This window comes from Glandiceps talaboti, chromosome 1, assembly GCF_964340395.1.
Source record: "Glandiceps talaboti chromosome 1, keGlaTala1.1, whole genome shotgun sequence".
In the NCBI taxonomy this organism is placed as follows: Eukaryota; Metazoa; Hemichordata; class Enteropneusta; family Spengelidae; genus Glandiceps; species Glandiceps talaboti.
The window spans coordinates 5,849,905-5,869,973 of record NC_135549.1 but is presented as its reverse complement, the minus strand read 5'-3'; the positions used below and the strand labels follow the sequence as shown (position 1 = coordinate 5,869,973).

Here is a 20,069-nt window from a genome sequence, read left to right as displayed (position 1 = left end):
GTTTTACTTTAACCCCATTTCACTCTTTTCTGTAAATGAGCGTTGTAGATTATCAGCACAAGTTTTATTTCAGTCAAGGCGTACACATCAGGCCCATAGAAAGAACAATCAATAACTCGCGAGTGTCTACAGTGAATGGTTTTAATACAGTAAATCGTCTATTATATGGAAGTAACAACTCTATCTAACATTTAGAATTATTCCAATTTGACTAGCTCAACTCCCCAGCTATTGAGAAAGAACGACTAACACCAAGCAAATAGCATTATGGTTTCCAGGGACGAAGTCTGTTTTCCAGGATGAACAATCTATCACCGGTAAATGAATCAATTTTGTCATAAGAAGTGTTTTTCACTGAAAAATCATGCCATCGTATTGATGACTTTTCCAGATATTGAGATCCTTCCAGCGGCACCTTTTGATTACTTACGAACAACAATGTCTTTGAACACATGCTCAGAAGGAAAATATTATCAAAGCGCGTGGCTTAATTCTGAGAATACCTGTCTCTAATGTAATATTTCAACATTTAATTGTATAAGTATATAGGGAGTAATAAGTGGGTTTGTGTGATAATGCCCTCGTTTTCAAAGCATGTACTTATGACAATTTATAGAAACATGTGTGTCACATTATTTTAATAATACTTTGCTCATACATATCATAGAGGGCAGAACGTCGTCGTGTGTGTGTTTGTGGGGGGGGGGGGTGTTTGAGGTAAACATTTAATAAAATGATTGAGTTATCATGATTCATATTGCGTGTGCCATCTATGGTTTGTCGTTTGTCTATTAAATTTGTTCTTCCCCCTTTCCTATTTATTCTGATTGGTTTAAACCACACACGGCTATAAATACCATGGACGTTAATCCAGAAAGTAAAATGAAACACAATCCGTATACTATATCAACTTAATTGACGATGTAAGTAAATGACTGCCTTTTCAATGAATTCAGTGAAACAGAATTCCAAAATGGCCGGGAATGTACCTGTGTTCATTAAAACGTCTAGTAAATGATATTGCAATGCTTTGCAGAGTGATGCATTATTCAAGTGTACGCGACTCGTCTGAATTGAATATATATTATTTCACTACATGTCAAACCATTCATTTTGGTAAATAAGAATGACACACGTTTTCTCACTTGTCCTCAATAGTTCTCTGATTGCAAAACAGTAATATGAATGAAGGGCGTGGCGATTAAAAAGAGTTAGAAATGGACAATGTAACTTGTACACAACACATAATATTTGTAGCATTACACCTTCCTTGTCTTTGTTTGTACGTACATGTATGTTTCATGGGGTAAAGATAGAGATGTTTATCACCGACGAAACGCATTCTCATCAACTAAACGGTAGCCTGTTATTTAGAAACATGTTGCTTTAGAACAGGAATTGATATTTACAGTAGACGGGTCAGCCAAAATGATTGTCACATTCCAATCGTGAACAGAGTAAATTATTGCAGTGGATGAGATAATGAATTCTTTTTAGAACATCCCCACTTATATTAGCATGCACGAAGAGGACATCTATCATATACGCTGTGATTTCACCACACTGTGTCCACAAACCTTTACCGTCAATAGGTTGTGCGTCAGCCCTTACTTGTTGACATCATTGTATTCAGAAAATAATATTTTTCATTATATACCGTATAAAATATATCATTCGGAAATAAACTAAGGGTGCACGCTGACGTCACTAGACAGTTAATGTTTGATACCCATCGCTCAGGTAAATTACGTGTTATTGAATTAATAACCATATTTTGTGCAATGTACAAATAAAGCAGATTGAATCGTGGATTTAGATTTATTGAAGCTGTTAAGTGCAGAGAAGATGTGAACAAATACGATGACGTAGTTGTTCTCAGTAGGCTGAGATATACATTGGTTGTTGCATAATTCTGATATCACATCCTATATTTGTATCACAACCAATATCTGTATACATCGCTGTTACTAGGCAAAATTAACAATAATGTGTCTCCGATAATCTGACCGACCCTACTTTAAGCCGCCCACCCTAAACTTTTTTTTAAACATTTAAAACAGAAGGATAATAAATTCTTTATCTTTTTGACCGTCACACACATTTGCTTTCTTTCCCAAGTGGTGCGTGTACATATTTCATCAACCTATCACAGAAGGGGTATTCAGACTAACATTTCGTTTGGTTTTGTTTGTTTCCGATTTGATTGCCTCAGGATATAGGGTAGGTAGGTAGGGATTTTATTACATTGTTTTTAATTGTTTTTATTTTTGAAAGATATTTACTTCGACCCAAAACCAAGCGAAATATCACCCTTTCTGTGGTAGTTTTATAGAATATGTACATGCATCACTAGCACTGGGGAAAGACAACAGACGTGCATGACGGTTGAAGAAGATAAAGACTTTCTTACATGTATAAACAATGTTTATAGTCAGCAGCTTAAACTAGTGTCGGTCGGGTTATCGGGAACACACAAATTGTTTTAATTTGCCAAAATTTTATCCGGCCTAATTGATTGGAATACATAGACACTCATGACGTTGGCGCATCTGATGTTTCAGGGGCAGAACAGTTTGACGGATGGCTAGTATGGCGTGAATTAATGACTGCATCAGAAATCCTCGTATTACTGAATATACGACTTAAAAGGCCATGCTTCAAGATATAATTATTTGTTTGTGGCCCGAAGTGGTAAAATTAATTACAATCTTTATTAAAACCATGAAAGACGATCATTGAGAAACCGCCTGTTGAGAGTTACATCAACTCTACGTGATTAATTACGGGAAGACGTAATAGATTATAACATGAATTATGACCCGGTCTTAGTTTAATATAGAAAAGTGGCTATATCGAGAAACGGTGTAGGTAAGGAGTAGACATAATGCACAATGTCAATGAAAGATAGCCAGCAATAAACTATAAAATGAACGCTTCATTTAGCCGACATTTGTAACAGAGAAATATTATTGGTTTGAGGGAAACATTTCGCAACCAACCGTGAAAAGTGGTTAAACCTACATCAAAATCCTGTGCCTAACAAAATGGTTTACTGATAGCTTTCACAAGACATAAAGAAGCAATAAGTCCTTTGCGATGTGTTGTGTGTGATCCGACATGTAGACGAAACATTGCCGATAATTGAATGTTGACATTTAAATAGTTTGCAGAGTGTTCGATGTCGGACTTTCTAGAACACGTTAGGGCTCATCCTCATGATGTTCTTTTAGAAATGCAATTACCAATGACTGCAATGAATTATAGATAGGATTTCGTGTGATTTTGGTGTTGTAGATCTGTTTTGTAAGCAGAGCAGTTATACATTAGGGCTGGACATGTATTGACCCATTTCCTTTGATTATACATTCAGACTACAACGAAAACAAAGTTGAACTAAAAGCAATGCATTTTAAGGAATTAAACAATATAAATATACTAAAGATGCATTACACAAACTGTGACTTTTTATATATAGTCAACGGTAAAAGGAGAAGTTTGCAATGATTAGTTCGACTTGCAATGTGAAACATGCTGGAGAATTAAAAGTGAGATATCGATTATTTTACCTAATAAATAAAAACACAACATTTGTGTCTTTTTTTCTCACACTCAAATTAAATCACGTGTACAGTGAACTGAATATGCGATATCACTTTTGATTTTAGTAAAAATGGATCTCTTCCATGTATGAGCTTGGCGACAGTGAACATAAGTCAAATAATTTAAACAAATGGCTCGGGGAAAACATGTCTCACAGAGCTATGGAAAAACTGGCCTTGAACAAAATAATGATCCTATCTAATCCCTACGGCGACATCCTTTATCTGGTAAAATAGTAGTAATAGGAGAACCTGCCATTAAATGCTTCAGGCGTTGGCATACTATTTATGCTACCTAAATGGAGAGGAGAGACTGCTGAATTAGGCGGCACGATGTTTTTATATCTCATGCAAGGTGTTTTGTTACGTACGTACTTTGTATTTCACAAAATGCATACACTGTACCGCTAGCCTGCTAGCGTATGTATAACCATTAATTATGCAAATAACTAATTAATCGTCGTTGGGTATTTACCAAAATATAATCAGATCTTGTGTTTAGCATATGAAAAATGTGTAGCAAAGTTCGTTAGAATCGGTGCTGTAGGTTTTTAGATATCGTGTCCACAGATAGACAGACACAGGGAGGTAACCAGATTTAAACTGAGTGCCTTCCGTAAGGATTAATGCAAGAAATTTAGCTCTATATCTGTTGCGGCATTGCTACTTTGACCATTCATTGTGATACTACGACTTCCGACTTCCAACTTCCAACTTCCGACTTCCAACTTCCGACTTCCAACTTCCAACTTCGTGTGTATATTTTACTTTATACCAAATGGGCCAGGATGGTATATTTTACTGTATACAAATAGGCCAGGATAGTACATGTATGTTTTACAGTATACCAAATAGGCCAGGATGGTATATTTTACTTTATACGAAATGGGCCAGGATGGTATGTTTTACTGTATACAAATAGGCTAGGATGGTATGTTTTACAGTATACCAAATGGGCCAGGATGGTATATTTTACTCTATACCAAATGGGCCAGGACAGGATAGTATATTTTACTTTATACCAAATGGGCCAGGAGGTTATGTTTTACTGTATACAAATAGGCCAAGATGGTATGTTTTACTGTATACCAAAATAGGCCAGGATGGTATATTTTACTTTATACCTAATGGGCCAGAATGATTTGTTTTACTTATACCAAATGGGCCAGGATGGTACGTTTTACTGTATACCAAATAGGCCAGGATAGGAAGACTGTGGACCTAATGGGCCAGGATATATATATTTTCTTGCAAGTAGATATAGGTTAGCTTTGTTAGTTCAGATGTTCATGGGATGTTTGTAGGGAAGGTAAAATAAGTCAGGAAAGAAGGCAATTTAAGAATTTTGGAAAATTATAAGATGAGTGAATTTATGGGGCACAAAAAGTAAATGTTGTATTCTATGTTGTCATAATTTTTGCAAGAAATCACTGTGTTGTTGTAAATTTATTGAGAACTTCAAACTTCCGACTTCCAACCTGCGGACACATCATTGTACACATTGATTACATTTACATGTCAGTGAACACTATTTATAGATGCAACCATGACAACAGTGCATTCTTATCAGCTGTCCACCACGTCGTCGTCTTTCTTGTAAATACGTTTTTTGATTTCTTCTACACATATTCAATTCACAATGTCGTTTTCCTATTATATTCAACTCTTTGTTTAGTTTTAGTATTAAATAAGTACAGTTCATTAAAAAGGTTTCTATGCAGTACGTAACGGTACGTTTCATTTGTCTGAGAGTGCATGTAACATGTGTAAGTGCGATATGCAGCGTATGTGTATGTTCATTCTGTATGAGTGCGACCTTGTGACCCTGCCCCGTCCCATCTCGATGCAGATCGCATATCCGAACTGACCACATATCCAAACTAAATTCATGTCCCTGTAAGCGTTCGGATAATCAACGTTTTACTGTACTTCCTAAACTTCTAATCGAAAATCTAAAAAGACATGATTTCTCTTTATTCATCTGCGCATCAGTGTGAAATTTGAAAATGATAAGTCCATATTTGACGAAATTGAAACGATGATAAATATTTAACCTGTTTGTGAACTCCGCGCTCATTGTAAACCTATTTTAAGGCCAAGATTATTACCAAAACCTAATCAGTTCTGGCCATTACCCTAAGGAACATGTCTATGAAATTTCGTTTGAATTGATACAGCCGTTTTTTCGGAAATGGTGATACAGACACACACACACACACACGCACAGACACACAGACTTCATCAGTATATTATCACCTTCCTTACGGAAGGTAAAAATGATAAATTTGATCTCACTGCGAACGATGCCAAACAGAAAACTGTTTCTTTGTGTTCACAGAGGGATAAAATGTAACACTTTCTGTGCGTGCGCAACGTATGTTTGTGTGTAATTCATACCGAAAAAAGTCTCAAACCCAAAAGAGTTCCCTCTAACATAAACACATACAAGACAACATGCAATAATTAATCAGATTAAACTATGACATCGTTCACTTGGCTTTTTTTGAATGGTCATGAAATAACTTAATTGATTGATTAGCTTCGTAAGCAGTTTATGGGAATGATATTTCGCCTCCTGTCAGTGTAATTTATTTAAAATGTAAACAGAATCACATCAACAGATGATGTTTTCAATCCTAAGATTTATTTTGAAACTGACTATACATCATAAAGCAAGTGCTCATCATTCGGTTCAGCATTCACTCACTTAGTATTTGTACCCAAGGTAGGTGTAACTAGTGTGAGTGACACGTGCAAATGAGCGCATCAGCCAAGGAGTCAGTAAATAAATTTCATACACCAAACTTTCAGCGAAATATAAGCCATACACCGGTCAGCGGTAAGAAAAAAAGAAAATGCTGCGATATCAGTATGGCAAAGAATAGACGGAGCAAGACACCAAGTGTATTAAATCTTTAGCTAAACTGTGTCAAATATATAACCATATCATGTGTTGACTTGTATGAACTATGTCATCAACGTCACACACTCGTAGCCCAGCGATGCAACTACTAGCCGTGTAACTATACACGTGAAGAAAATAGAGAAACGTCGATTTGATATGGTCACAGAAGAAGAAATTAAAATGAAAATGGCAGAGAGAACTCCAAAAAATACAAAAAACTAATACATGGTATTCGGCGAAATGAAACGAAACGAAACGAAACAAGGCAACTGTGACTTCAAATTTTGGGTATCTGTACACACCTCATCTCCCAAATTATTGTCTTTAGTAAATTGTCATAGTTTTTAATTATGATGTATCATTTGGAAACATCACAGTGAGGTGTATAACATACTAAAATGCTCAAATCGATTAATGTGCTTTATAAGACGTTGCCAGGGTGATTTTAATTTTGTACTACATTCTTCATAATGTCATCTTCTCATCTTCTCAACAGCTGTCGTTTTAAAATAAAACAAGAGAATGTCAGACAGGAAAAGGTTAAACGTTTACAATGTAATGAATAAGTGAGGGGCAAGCTCCAACCAAACTAGTGATGTGTTCAACTGGACCATTCTTATATGCAGCCTCCCAACTACGGTGAGTGTGACAGAAAATTTGTCACAAAAGCTAGCCATGGAGAAAAGTACATGAGTTATTACTAACTTTCCTTTGACCAGAGTGTGCGAAAAGCTTTAATACTGTGGTATGGCGCCACCACATGGTGAGATGGGACGAGGTAAAAAAACATCAATATGGAAAATGCAAATACATTTTTATTTAAATGTAAAGAATAAAAATTAAGTTTCGTACATTTCATTAAAAGATTTCAGGAATGCATTTTGTACTTACAGCATTTCTGGAAAAAAAACAAATGTGGCGACCCCATATTTTCCGTTCAATTATATTTCTAAGAGCATAATAAATGTCTTTTTTTTTGTTAAAATAGCGCAACTGAAGCACAACTGTATGTTATGTTTGTGCATGTATCCAACCCTGTTGTTACTTTTACCATATATGCTATCATTTGACTGTTGCCATGGCATAGTCTTGTCGCTAGTCATATTTGCATTCACCTTATGGATGTTTATCCACTTGCCTAAACATCCCTGTTTTATCATTTGGCGTAATCTTGTTACTAGGCATATTTGCATACATTTTTGAATGTTTATTCACTTGTCTATTAATTACTGTTGTTATCTTTTCAATAGGCACCACCATTTATGAGTTGCTATGGGCGTGGCCTTGTTGCTGAGTATATTTACAAACATTTTTGAAGCTTTTTTCACTTGCCTACCCTTCCCAGTTTTCATCTTTGCAATATAAACAATCACCCGGCTGTTACCATGGGCGTGGTCTTGTTGCTAGGGAAATTGCCAAACATTTAAAAAAAATCTTTATTTACTTACTTACCCACCCCTGTTGTTATCTTTGTAATATGCATCATCATGTCACAGTTGCTAAGGGTGTGGTCGTGGTTGCTAGAGCCAATTTTGACCAATAAGTGCAGAATAACACCCTCACAAACTTCCCCACCAAGTTTCAGTCCCATTCCCCATAGTTTTTGAGATACAAGGTTTTGTCCAAAATATAGATTTTTAGACCTAATTTGCATATTGCCGATGGGATCCTTATTATGTACACTATGCTCTAACATTTTTCATTCACATTTGCCTTGTTTCGTTTCGTTTCGCTCGAATACCATAAGCCAAATCCAAAGAAACGAAACGAAACGAAACGAAATGACACGAAATAAAGCAACCATGAATGAAAAATGTTAGGGCATATGTACCTACTGTGGCCTTCTCTGTTCTCCTCTCATTTGTCTTTGGTAATTTAGGATTAGATTCCTGGAACATATTTTGCCGAATACCATAAACCATGTGCACCCTTCATGGCTCCCTGTTCTCCACTCCCCTTGATTTTTGACTTTGGATTTTGGCATGTATTATCGTAGTTATTTTCAGGAAATTTCAATTTCATTAGTGGTAGGGTATATAGAAGTTTTTTGATAACTTCATTGTTTAAGTTTATAAGCTCAAATTGGGCATGCGGGTGTTTTACGACGCTTTTAGACCCTCATTGAAGACGCCATGATAACGATGACCTTTGACCCCATTTTGCGCTTTTGCGCAATTAGTAACAACAAAATCGACAAATAGGTCAAAATGACCTATGGGCAAAACTTGACAGAAATGCCCTTTGACACCAATGTTTTAGTGACACCATATTGTCTGACCGTAGTGTCATTTTGAGTGATAGACTTCAAAACGTTGTCAAAGGCATAATCTGTCATGTCTGTCGACAAACATAAAATCACCAAAACCCACAACATATATTAAAGCACATTGAAAAAGGTTATGTGATTGGCATTTCCTTGGCAGCATGTCTTATTCATGTATATAACATATAAGATTTAATATTTCCTACCAAGTGGCAGTCATTTTTAACTGACTGGGGTGGTGTTTTTTGTGTATGTATGTGTGTGTGGGGGGGGGGGGTCATTTTGAGGAACACAGCTTGATGTGTACTGTCATTTCGGTGTCGTGAAATGACTCCTGAACATCAAAAATGATAACTGCAGGAGGGGAATGACTCCTCCCATACCCCCCATCCATATGCCCATATATACATGCCCCACGTGCAGTATTAAAATAAGAATGTGAACATTTAGTATTTGGTATATAGTATTCAAGAATGGCATTTTGTATACCAGGCTAGGGTTAGGATTAGTCCCAATCTGATTAAAATCCGATGTAGATGTCGGCTAATCGCTCATTGCTGTAGAGGAGGCGATCAGGATAAAAACGTAAACATGTACCACGAAGGTCAATTCAGGCAAAATAACGAAGGTAAAGTAGCAATGGACGATTAGCCGACATCTACATCGGATTTTAATCATGTTGGGATTAGTCCCATCTTTCATTTTCTCCTGAATTCACCATAGGGGACATTTTGATAAGCAAACACAGCACTTTAACTGTTATTTGAACTGACTATTTGCATTGTAATCAATTTGTCATCTTCTTAATAACAACTTTTCAGAATGAAATTGTAGGAGCACCACGGTTTTTGCTACTTGTGAATGTAGTAAGGGAATCCATAAAACCATTGGAAATAATGTACAATTAATTTATATTAATTAATACACTGCACAGAGAAATGTATTTGATTACTCACAGTTTTATTAGAAGTCGTACTGCAGGTTGTAATACCAAAAGTAGGTATATATACGATAGATAGCATTGCTATAAATTTGTTTATGTTGCATTCTTGCATGTTGCCAAATTTGTAGAGGCCAATTTTGATAGTCGCATTAACTGCACAAACATTGAACCAAAAGTTAACAGCTATCTTAAATAACAATATTTAATTACATTCAAATGGCATATAGTATTACAGCATTAGAGTAATACCCATAATTTATGTAGTACAAAGTGATTTACAATTATTGCATAGGGGAGTGGGTGTCATTTTTGAAAATGTCGTCTTTTCCTGGGAAGGTCACTTTGGCTCAGAGCTTGAGGGGGGGGGGGTCAGTTTGAGAAAACCCATGTTCAACTCCAAAACACCAGCCCCCAATTGCAGTCATTTAAAAATAATCGCCCCAGAGGTAAATTTTGGTATGTATCTGAATTTGTATGGTACCTATTGCAAGCTTTTACTTTTGGGGGTGATGTATATTACTGTCATGTATAATTACAACTAAAAATCGGGGCCAAAGGACATCTACAACAAGGGTCCAGTCATGGGAGTCTCCAAAGTCCGATTTTTAGCCACAGATGGGAAAAATTACTTTAAAAAAAAATGTCAATACTTTATGACACAATATGTGTATACCTAAATACCTAACATAACGAAGTTATTATTCTCTAAGTACTCCTATACTGCCTGGAATATTTATAGGAATCTAGAAATCGGCCCAAACCTTTTTATTTTATTTTTTCGATTTCAACATTTTATAGTATGTTGTATATCTTGCTAAGGCTGCGGTCATAATTTACGACAGGGGGGCTGGAGAGAAATTGAGCGGGATTTGAAAACATTGGGGCTTCGTAGGTGGGGGGGGGGGGCTGAAAATACGCTGCCGCTCGGCCAATAAGTGTCTGCGGACGATATCTATTACAAGCCATGTGTTTACGTTGTGGCGATAAGAGGTACTAGTACTCGTTTACGTTTGTGGTTGGGTTCGGGGTGTGTTTGGAAGAACGAAAAGGTTGGGTCGGGTGGGGATAGTTTGACCAAATGCGTGCTATCATAAACCATATCATGACATAAAGATTACAACCATACAATATATTTACTACATTAAATGTAAATTTAACAATGTCACTATGATTACAAATATGCCAATACCATAAAACTTTGTATATACATGTACATGTACAGCGAATTTCACGATACAGTGCAGCTTTTCTGTTTGATACAACCACGGAAAAAAACCCAATAAGAAACTGGACATGCATGCTACTCTTTAAGATAGCAAGATTGAATGTCTGAGTACAATTTATTGCTACATTTTGTCTAAGTGAAATGAACTACAAGTACATGTCACCATACAGACATCAAATGAACACAGCAAGGGACATTTTACGCGCCCTTCATTGGGTGTTTGATACTAAGATAAACCTTGGCGCCCGAATGTCTGCGTGCAGTTACAATACATTTAAATGTTTTATTTCATTTAGATTAAATGTTGGCAAACATGCCAGCTAGGTATTGATGTTAGGCATGTGCAGTTCTTGTTGTTTCGGCTTGGTTGTTTCAAACAGAAAAGCTGAACAGAATTTCTGTGAGTATTTATGACAAGGCTGAATTTATTGGTTATAAACAATACATTCATGATACATTACGAACTTCACAAATAAGAGATTTGTTACAAATGATGCACTACAACTTTAGGTATTTTTTTTTCGGGGGGGTTAAAACACCTGCATTTTCGTGAATTATCAATATCCGTGAAAATCCAGCCGTATTTTACGAGAGTTGCTGCTGTCATGTTCCCATCAAATATATATCATTTTAGGTTACTTGTTAGGATTAGCGCAATTACACAAGTCAAATGTGACGCTACTTCATAAAAGCACTGTGATATCTGTACCTTTTCCAAAACGTTTGGTTTGACTTAGTTGTCAGTTTTCTTCTTTGGAAATATACATATACAATATTCATTACTTTCTGATTTACTAACTTATAATACGTCATATTCTAATGGTTGTTAATTGCAATGCATGCGCCTTTTACTGAAATTACTCTCTTATTGAAATGTTGAGAGTGTGTTTTTTTACATATAGACACACAATTTCAAAATATCGTGATATTCATATTGTATTGTTAACACAATGCTTGAATAGAAACACGTAGTGTAATTTCATTGGAACAGCTGGGGCCTATAAGGGATCATTGAAAGCTTATTTCCCATTCATTGGAATCAGTCGACAGCAAAATATAATATGACAGAAAAGTCTAACCATCGATTGTATTATTCAGAGATTTCATAGCTTGAAGTGAAATACACAATAAGTTTGAAAATATTTAAATAAATGGTAAAAGAACGTCACTGGGATATACAATCGTAATGTCACTCTTAATGGTTTGAAATCAACAATTCTGTATGATGATTCAAATGTGCCGTGACATAAGCAGTAAGACCACCATGGGGACCGTAAAACTGAAAGTGTGACCTTAGCTAGCTGCTGTTACATGACAGATGGACAAATATTGCTCACTCGAAAGTGATTATTTACTGATTGATTCATATCATAGAAAGGTGAAATATACGTTTATTAAATGCATGAAAGTGCTCCAAGGACTTAATTATACATAATATACCTGCACTAGATAAACACATAATTATATACACTGACTACGTACTATCTCATATTTAATCATAGTCTACAAAATGCACATAACTTGCAAGGTGACACTGGGCACTGAAGACACCGCCTCTTTTTTTTTTTAAACTTTGTCCGTACCTTTTACTGCAGCCTTTTACTCTAAAATCTGCCAATACTAGAAAATTAATCCATGACATGCGTACACATTGAAACATGACAATATGCAGTATTGGTTACATCTACACATACGCATGTGCAATAGAACAATGGTAAACATATTCATGTTTTTTTACGAAATCAAGTCTTGTTCTCCTCGAAACAATTGACAAAAAAGAAAGTATTATCGAACTCGAATCCAGCCCGGGGCCATCAATTCACTAACTTATGTATTATATACGTTTGCTTGAATGAAGTGAGGTATTAAGGAATAATTTCAACCAAGGACAAAATTAGGTAAAACAACAATACAACTGATACAATTATGATGGGCTCCATCCACAAAGGTGACATATGGTATGGGACATATGCATGTCACTTTGCTTTTTGATATATGCAAATTTCATCGAATGGTGACCATATTTGTAGTTAAAAATCAATATTTACTGCGTAACTCAAAAAATATAATAATACATAGACTCGATTCAAATGTCTATACCAATACCCTGAAAACATATTTCATTATTTTGTGATGTCAGCTTTAGTAGTCACATTCTGTAGATGTATACCCAGATGTATACACAGTGTTGTGACAGTTGATTCGGAATGATTTCCCCGTACAATGGAATAATCCACTAAGTTTTCACAATCCAAACGTTGATGGCACTCTTTATATACCACACTATTTTGAAAATGAGCAGTTAATTTACAACATTTACGGAAGTCATCGAGGAGACTGTTTTCAAAGAAGACTTGTTATAACATATAGCGTTGTACTTTGTATCAGTAAATAAAGTCATGGGATCCGTTCTCCTGTGACGTGGTGTTTAAGATTTATCACCTCAATTATGTTGTGTGTCTTAGAATGAAACTGGCTTCCTGCTTACCCCGAGCAAGCAAATGCACTGGTGTTTTTTTCGCGGGTTATATTTGTTTGCCATCGAATCAAATGTTGACCGATTTTTACACATCAGTTCCTATGTTAGTCGTCGCACTGTTAGCATATGTCGATAAATATGGATAGCCACCTTTGCGTTCTTGACGGTAACATAAAAACGCTTTGGCGAAAGCTCTTCGACAACGAGCGCTTGTTAACGTATATATAAATGGGTTGACGGAAGTGTTAACAAGCAAAAGCCATCTATTGAGGGAGTACATACAGACAGAGAAATTGCCCCCGTAAAAAGTACCAGTGGTCTGCCATATCAAGTGAATAACATATTTGTAGGCAGCTGGCAGGGTACAAATAAAGAACACAACCGAAATACAGATGCATGTCACTAACACTTGAGTTTCGTCTGATTTCTTTGCAGTCCTTCGGTCCTTACCAAGTTTTCTAATGGATTTTTTGAAGTTTTTCACTGTCAGTGTGTACATGCAGGAGACAGTGACGATAGATGATAAGAACATGATGAAATACATAATGAAAATAGTGTTTTCTGCTTGGGTAGCTCGCATTTTGTCCGTATTTGCTAGTGCACACTGCACAAGCTTAGGGGCTGAACATAACGACCCAAGACCCCAGGTGCAGGCGATAATTCTCGTAGTACGGCCTTTAGTGTTGAAAAGTCTTGCTTTCAATGGGTTACAGATACCCATATAACGTTCTATACTAATAATGGTTATCATCCAGAGTGATACGAAGAGTAGAACGGTGTGCAGGTATGTTAAGGCACAGTTAAATATCAAATCAGTGACTTGTCCATACGTCAATCGAATGATATAGTACATCAACACCGAAAGTAACAGTAACATATCTGACATGGCGAGATTAACCAGATATCTATTAGTTAACGTCTTCATGTATCGTACCCGACAGAACACGAAAATGAAAGATAGATTTAACAGTATGCCGCAGGTAGAAATGATTGTTCCCCCGATGAAATAAGGTACGCCAGCAACAGCACACACAAAAGCCGGAGTCGTGACGTTCGTGGCTGTGTAATTGATCGCGATGGTAGTGTTCCCTGCAGAAGGGGGCTGGGAAAACATTGTCGTATCTCGCGTAACACTGACCTAAAAATGGAAAACAATCGAGAAATTGAATCTTGATTAAACGTTTGTAAATATCACTCACACATTGACACAATAGAAGCTCTATGTATCATACATTAAGAGATCTTCAGTAACTACAAGGGGGTAGGACCGGGGAGAAATTAGAAATGGAAATGAGTCACATTTTACTTTGACTCATTTTTTAAATCTAAATTTTGAATTATTTTGTGGTTTTGGCATGATCCCACCGCTGCCACCGGTCACAAATCCTACTTCTACCACATCCTTGGGAGGACACCATTGTAAAGTGATATCATAACATATTGGTGAAACGCAGTGAAGTAATTGTTAGTTGTGGTGTGACGAGAGGAGCGGGTCTCACTGAAAAGGGGGGGGGGACAGCGTGGCAATATATTAGGGATAACGTAGTGGACTAGAGATATTGGCCTCTGTCCCGAGGTTGTCAGTTGTGTGCTCATCTAGTGTTTGTGAGTTCTCGTCTTCAGCTCAGCCAATTAGATCTAAATAAAACGGGTCACATTTCATGCCACAGACGGCTTGATTTCCTCCCGGCTGTCCGGCCTTGTAATTACTGAAGGCTTACTTAGACCTAGGGTGAATTTCTTCCAACATTTGCTAGCGAATTCGAAACACTCTAACAATTGGACATGAAAACAAGCGAGATTTTGATATTTGTGGACTTTTGTTTAATGAAAAACCATGTTTAATCATCATGAAACGACCCGTTACTTAGCAAACCACGCATAGTTTCGTTAAATGTTCAATTTCTGTCGAGATATTGGTTGTGCAGATGACAGCATCCATGACTGGCGTATACGTATTGGAAGTACGCACAAGGTCTGCAGATCATATTTTGTTATCACATATCACGTTAACATAAACTTAAATTCTCCATCAAGGAAGGTACCAGCAATAAAATGAATTCAAAGACTATGAACGCATCGTGTGTCATGTAAGTGTTTTACTATGTGATTACATGCAATTCAAGGTACTGCCTCACGTCAGAACTCACATCTTCCACATGACTTTCGACGGTTAATGACATCCTTGCTGCAAAGTGTATGTTATGTGCGACATATCCTCAACCCAATAGATTTAACAATGTCTATACCAATACCAATACCAGGACCAAATACGTACATCAGAAAAGTGTGGCTCGAATAGAAAGATTGAACACATATGTATAACGCCAAATACGTTATACAATTCATTGAATGATAGGTTTATTACTACTCACCAATGGTGTTGAATCGAAGGTGGAACACAAATGAGCCTGTTGTTGAAGACTACGATAACCTGGAGCGATCAATGTTTCGAGGCCTAGTAAATATTCACCAATCGAACAACGTATCTGTTAATTTGCGCCTTGATATATCCCGTCTGTCGATTCTTCTTGAAAAGCTGTTTGACTCGGGCAATGAGTTGTTCCAAATGATATTTCCCGAGCTATTCAGTACTTTTGACCAGCGAATCACGTATGAAGCATATGGACTGCATATATTTGCATGGCATATACATATTTAAACAGTGAATCATCACCCACACTCGATGCATTCATGAAATGAAATTGTTATGACCACACCATTGTTTCATCTTGATTTCACAAGATAGGGTCACAAGAAGATATACACATAGAAAATATTGCACTATAGAATAAATAGAACTGGCGCATAGGATATTGCTGTGTAATAAGATATCTGCACAGGAAACAAAAGGCTGGGTCTTTATCGTTATAACTCAACGTTTTTTGTTCCATGTTTAGCAGTTATATAGAGGGAATGGTTGATAGTCTCATATGATGTTAACCTAAGACCGTTATTATTTCCTGTATGAAGTGCAGTGGACAAATACAATAATGTTACATCGCTACATACGGATATTATTGTTGATCGAAGCATTCACGATGGTGAAATACTATCCAATATTTTCTTCTTCATCAATGCCACGAAAAAATACCAAACTCTGGATTCCTATCCTTGTTTGGGAATGATTTGATGTAAAACAGCCAGCGGGTGTGTCAACCAACCAACCAACCAACCAACCAACCAAACGTCCGCTTTGAACCCGCGTGGACCGATAGTAACAGTAACTGATATACAATCTACAGATAATACTTCGATCATGAGCAATCACCAATATGTATCATCAAAATTCAAATCACTATCTGTTGATTTATGGGTGTTTGACACCATGGTCTTTTATCACCTGACAATTTACTCTTTAATGAAGTCGTATCAAGTATCTGTTGACAACAGACCGAATTGCCAACAAAAGCATCTTATGACAAAATACACTTTTCAAACCAGCCACCCTTGTCGTTTCCATGAGCGGCTGTGTTCTTCCAGTATCATTGAGTCTCACTGGAGTACAACAGCGTACATAACGAATCATATTACCCACATAGAATACCTTGAATGCATTTTGTTGTCGTGGATGATAATATGAATCTCCGGTTTGAATCGGTCATTTTTTTAATTTCATCACACGAAAACGGGGTAATAATTAATCCGTCTAATTTGATGGTAACTTGCCAGAAAGGCATCGAGAATGATAAAAATGCTAAACATGTGCATTCTGGGTCTTTGTAAAACGACATCGTCGGCTGTCGCATTCTATACGATCTGTGGGAAAGATACATGTAAACAGCTTTTCAAAAGCTTTTGGATTAAGGCTTAAAATCCGAGAGATGCGCCCTTATTCCTATCATCTAAATGTAAGGTTACGTTGTTCTCAATACCGACGTTCAATGAAACATCGATGTACATCCCATCCGTACGTGAACGTGCATTTTAAAAGATAGCAAACAGTATAGCGGTGAAGATACGGGTAGAATAAGAGGAACCTGTGGATGGTTGTGAAAATATGTCTACGTATAAAAGGACAGTGAGACATTAGTATGCGGAACGTGGTTTGACGCTGTGGCGATAAACAGAATTATCGTAAGTGGAAGGCGCGATAGAAACCTTAATTTATATCAATATGATGAATTTTAGAGAGTACGGAACGCACTAACGTATATAGCATTGAATTCAGTGCGCAAGCGCGAGCGAGCACGTTAGTAATGTGTATATTAGTATAACAACGTTACATTTAAAACACTTTCGTTTTCGAGTTTGGTTATGTGAAAATAAGCATAATATTTGCATCTCAAATAACCCAACCCAATCTTATCTTTATATGGAGAAAAATATATTTTTAAGCGACAAATAATTGCAACTTTTAATAATTTCACGCTTTGAATGCCTATAAAAATAAACTTCAAATTGGCAGTAACGAGTTTGATTCTGCGTGAACACGCATGATTCTAAGAGTAAACATCCCTTCCTTGGGCAAATCGCACTTATTACATGTCCTGAATTTCATTTCTATACATTTGTCTTTGTGACCTGTCCAAATGTTATCTTTCAATTACGAATCGAGCAGTAAGGCATGCGCAATTGATGTTTAAATACCAATTGCATGATTGCATATGGAATGCGTCGATTATTTTTCATAAATGGAGAAATAAAAGGCGACAGGCATATCAGTTTACTTACAGCCTATCCTTACTCATGCAATTTTGATTCTTTTTTTTTTAAAATTCTATCGAAGGAATTGTCATACGACTTCATTGTTGTACATTTAAAGCATCCAGGCCACAAAAAGTACTACAGCATTTGAACTAATCATCAACTAAAATAAGAACGAAGACAGAGATAAATCATAAACCCATAATGCAAGCATTTTACAGAAACATTTTATATCGTCATAATCCTCTAGATCTTCTTCCAACTATTCAACTTTCAAATATTACCGTCAAACAACACTAATTACTTACCGTAGCGCTACATGAATCGTTGCTGTCCGTGATTACTTATATCAGACATCCGCCGAAAATAACGAGAAAGGTATACATAATCAAAAAACGTCGACGTCTGACATTGCACTTTAAACGAATGCATTAACTTAAATCAAACAATCGTAATGAGACAACGATGAGCTCCTAGTTGGTCGGAAAAACTAAAAGAAATGGCATTTGTACCTGTTGGCTTTGATAGCTTTTCCTCTATTATGGTTCATGTAGACAAGAAATATATGTTTTCAGTGACTTGTCTCTATTCAAATTACATAGACGTCATCATTGAAGAGCAACGATGTATCCATAATATCAATTCTTAGTAAATACACCTGTACAAACATCTCGACAACCTAATTGAAAACGTAAATCAATAAAAAATATTGATCACTTCAGTTGAATAATAAATTCGCTCGTTATTCGATTGGGTAATAATATTTAACTGTTGATGGTAAATGTAATATAAGGTGAAAAACATACAGTTTAGTTGTTGCTTCTTTTCTAATAATTACATTCATCTTTCTCTTTCGGACGCATCAGATGTTGCAACATTGTCTTTCTCTGATTGATGTGTCATTGACTGCTTGTGTATTGGTATCAACCTCACCGTATTCCTATGGCACCCTGGTGATGTATTATGATTAGTAAATCGAATAATGGCACAGTTTTATTATTAATAACGTGTCAAATGAGATGTTGATCATTGTTTGAATCTATGATTCATGATGCTTTGAAGATAACATTTCAATTAAAACGTCGTTCCTTGACCCTGCGTTATAAAATGCTGATTTTACACTATCAATGACTGTTTTAGCACTCTAATTGGAGAAGACGATGTGTCGTAAAGTGGTTCGGAAATACAGTGTAAGGTTTCCCTTGATGTTATATTGAGTACTAATGATATTTATTAGAAAGAACATTCCAAGACGGGGAAAGCATTAAACACGGAGACAATATGATAAGAGATAGTTTCACTAATTTGTACTAATGTATAAATATTTTACTTTTGTGTCAATGGTGTTTAACTGTGACAATACCAATTTCTCATCGATCGGAAAAATCTATTTGACAGACATTGTTCATGACATTGGTAGTGTCTAGTTTTCTCAGTCTCGTTAAACAATAACACAAGTATTGCCCGTGGAATGATGCAATTTAAAATAACTACACATGGCCTAAACTTCACAAATATTGTGATTTACAGAACCAAATACAAAGCCATTAACCCCTTTATGAATGGTATTACCCTCTCAGCTCTTAGTGTCAGGTACTTTGGTTATACTTTGGTTATCGATCCCAGATGCGACTTGAACCTTTAATTGTGTTTACCGTATTCGGTGAAGTTTACCATATTTATTTTACATTTGGGAAAAGTATTACTAGTTAAGTTATAAATTTGCTTAATTGTCTCTGTATTTATATCTGCCCATGATAACGGACTTAAAATGATATTTCGATAATTGAAGATGGATTCTATAAAATAACGTCATCGAAGACTTAATTTATTGTTTGAATTATGTTACACGTGATCACAGTAGCTTTAATAGCAGCTAGTAGTGATTTGCCATATTATATATATATATATATATATATATATATATATATATATATATATATATATATATATTTATATATAATGAAACTAAAACATTAATACCCTTTGGCGTATGTCATCAATACTA

General features: G+C 36.1%; 1 protein-coding gene across 1 annotated transcript; it reads right to left on the bottom strand.

Annotated features, from left to right (window-relative positions):
- Nucleotides 1-13,499: 13,499 nt before the first annotated feature.
- LOC144433751 (thyrotropin-releasing hormone receptor-like) lies at nucleotides 13,500-15,597 on the bottom strand. Its single transcript, XM_078122149.1, has 2 exons — nucleotides 15,565-15,597; nucleotides 13,500-14,552 (listed from the first exon to the last, which is right to left on the bottom strand). Exons 1-2 carry the CDS (start codon nucleotides 15,595-15,597, stop codon nucleotides 13,500-13,502), a joined length of 1,086 nt encoding a protein of 361 aa, XP_077978275.1.
- Nucleotides 15,598-20,069: the final 4,472 nt, after the last annotated feature.

What these genes read in the sequence shown, in the direction of transcription:
- LOC144433751 (XM_078122149.1), bottom strand. Translation starts at nt 15,597, where the DNA reads ATGTCATTAACCGTCGAAAGTCATGTGGAAGAT. An exon ending in TCGAAAGTCATGTGGAAGAT is followed by an intron (nt 14,553 to 15,564) that starts GTGAGTTCTGAC and finishes TTCCATTTTTAG; the next exon opens with GTCAGTGTTACGCGAGATAC.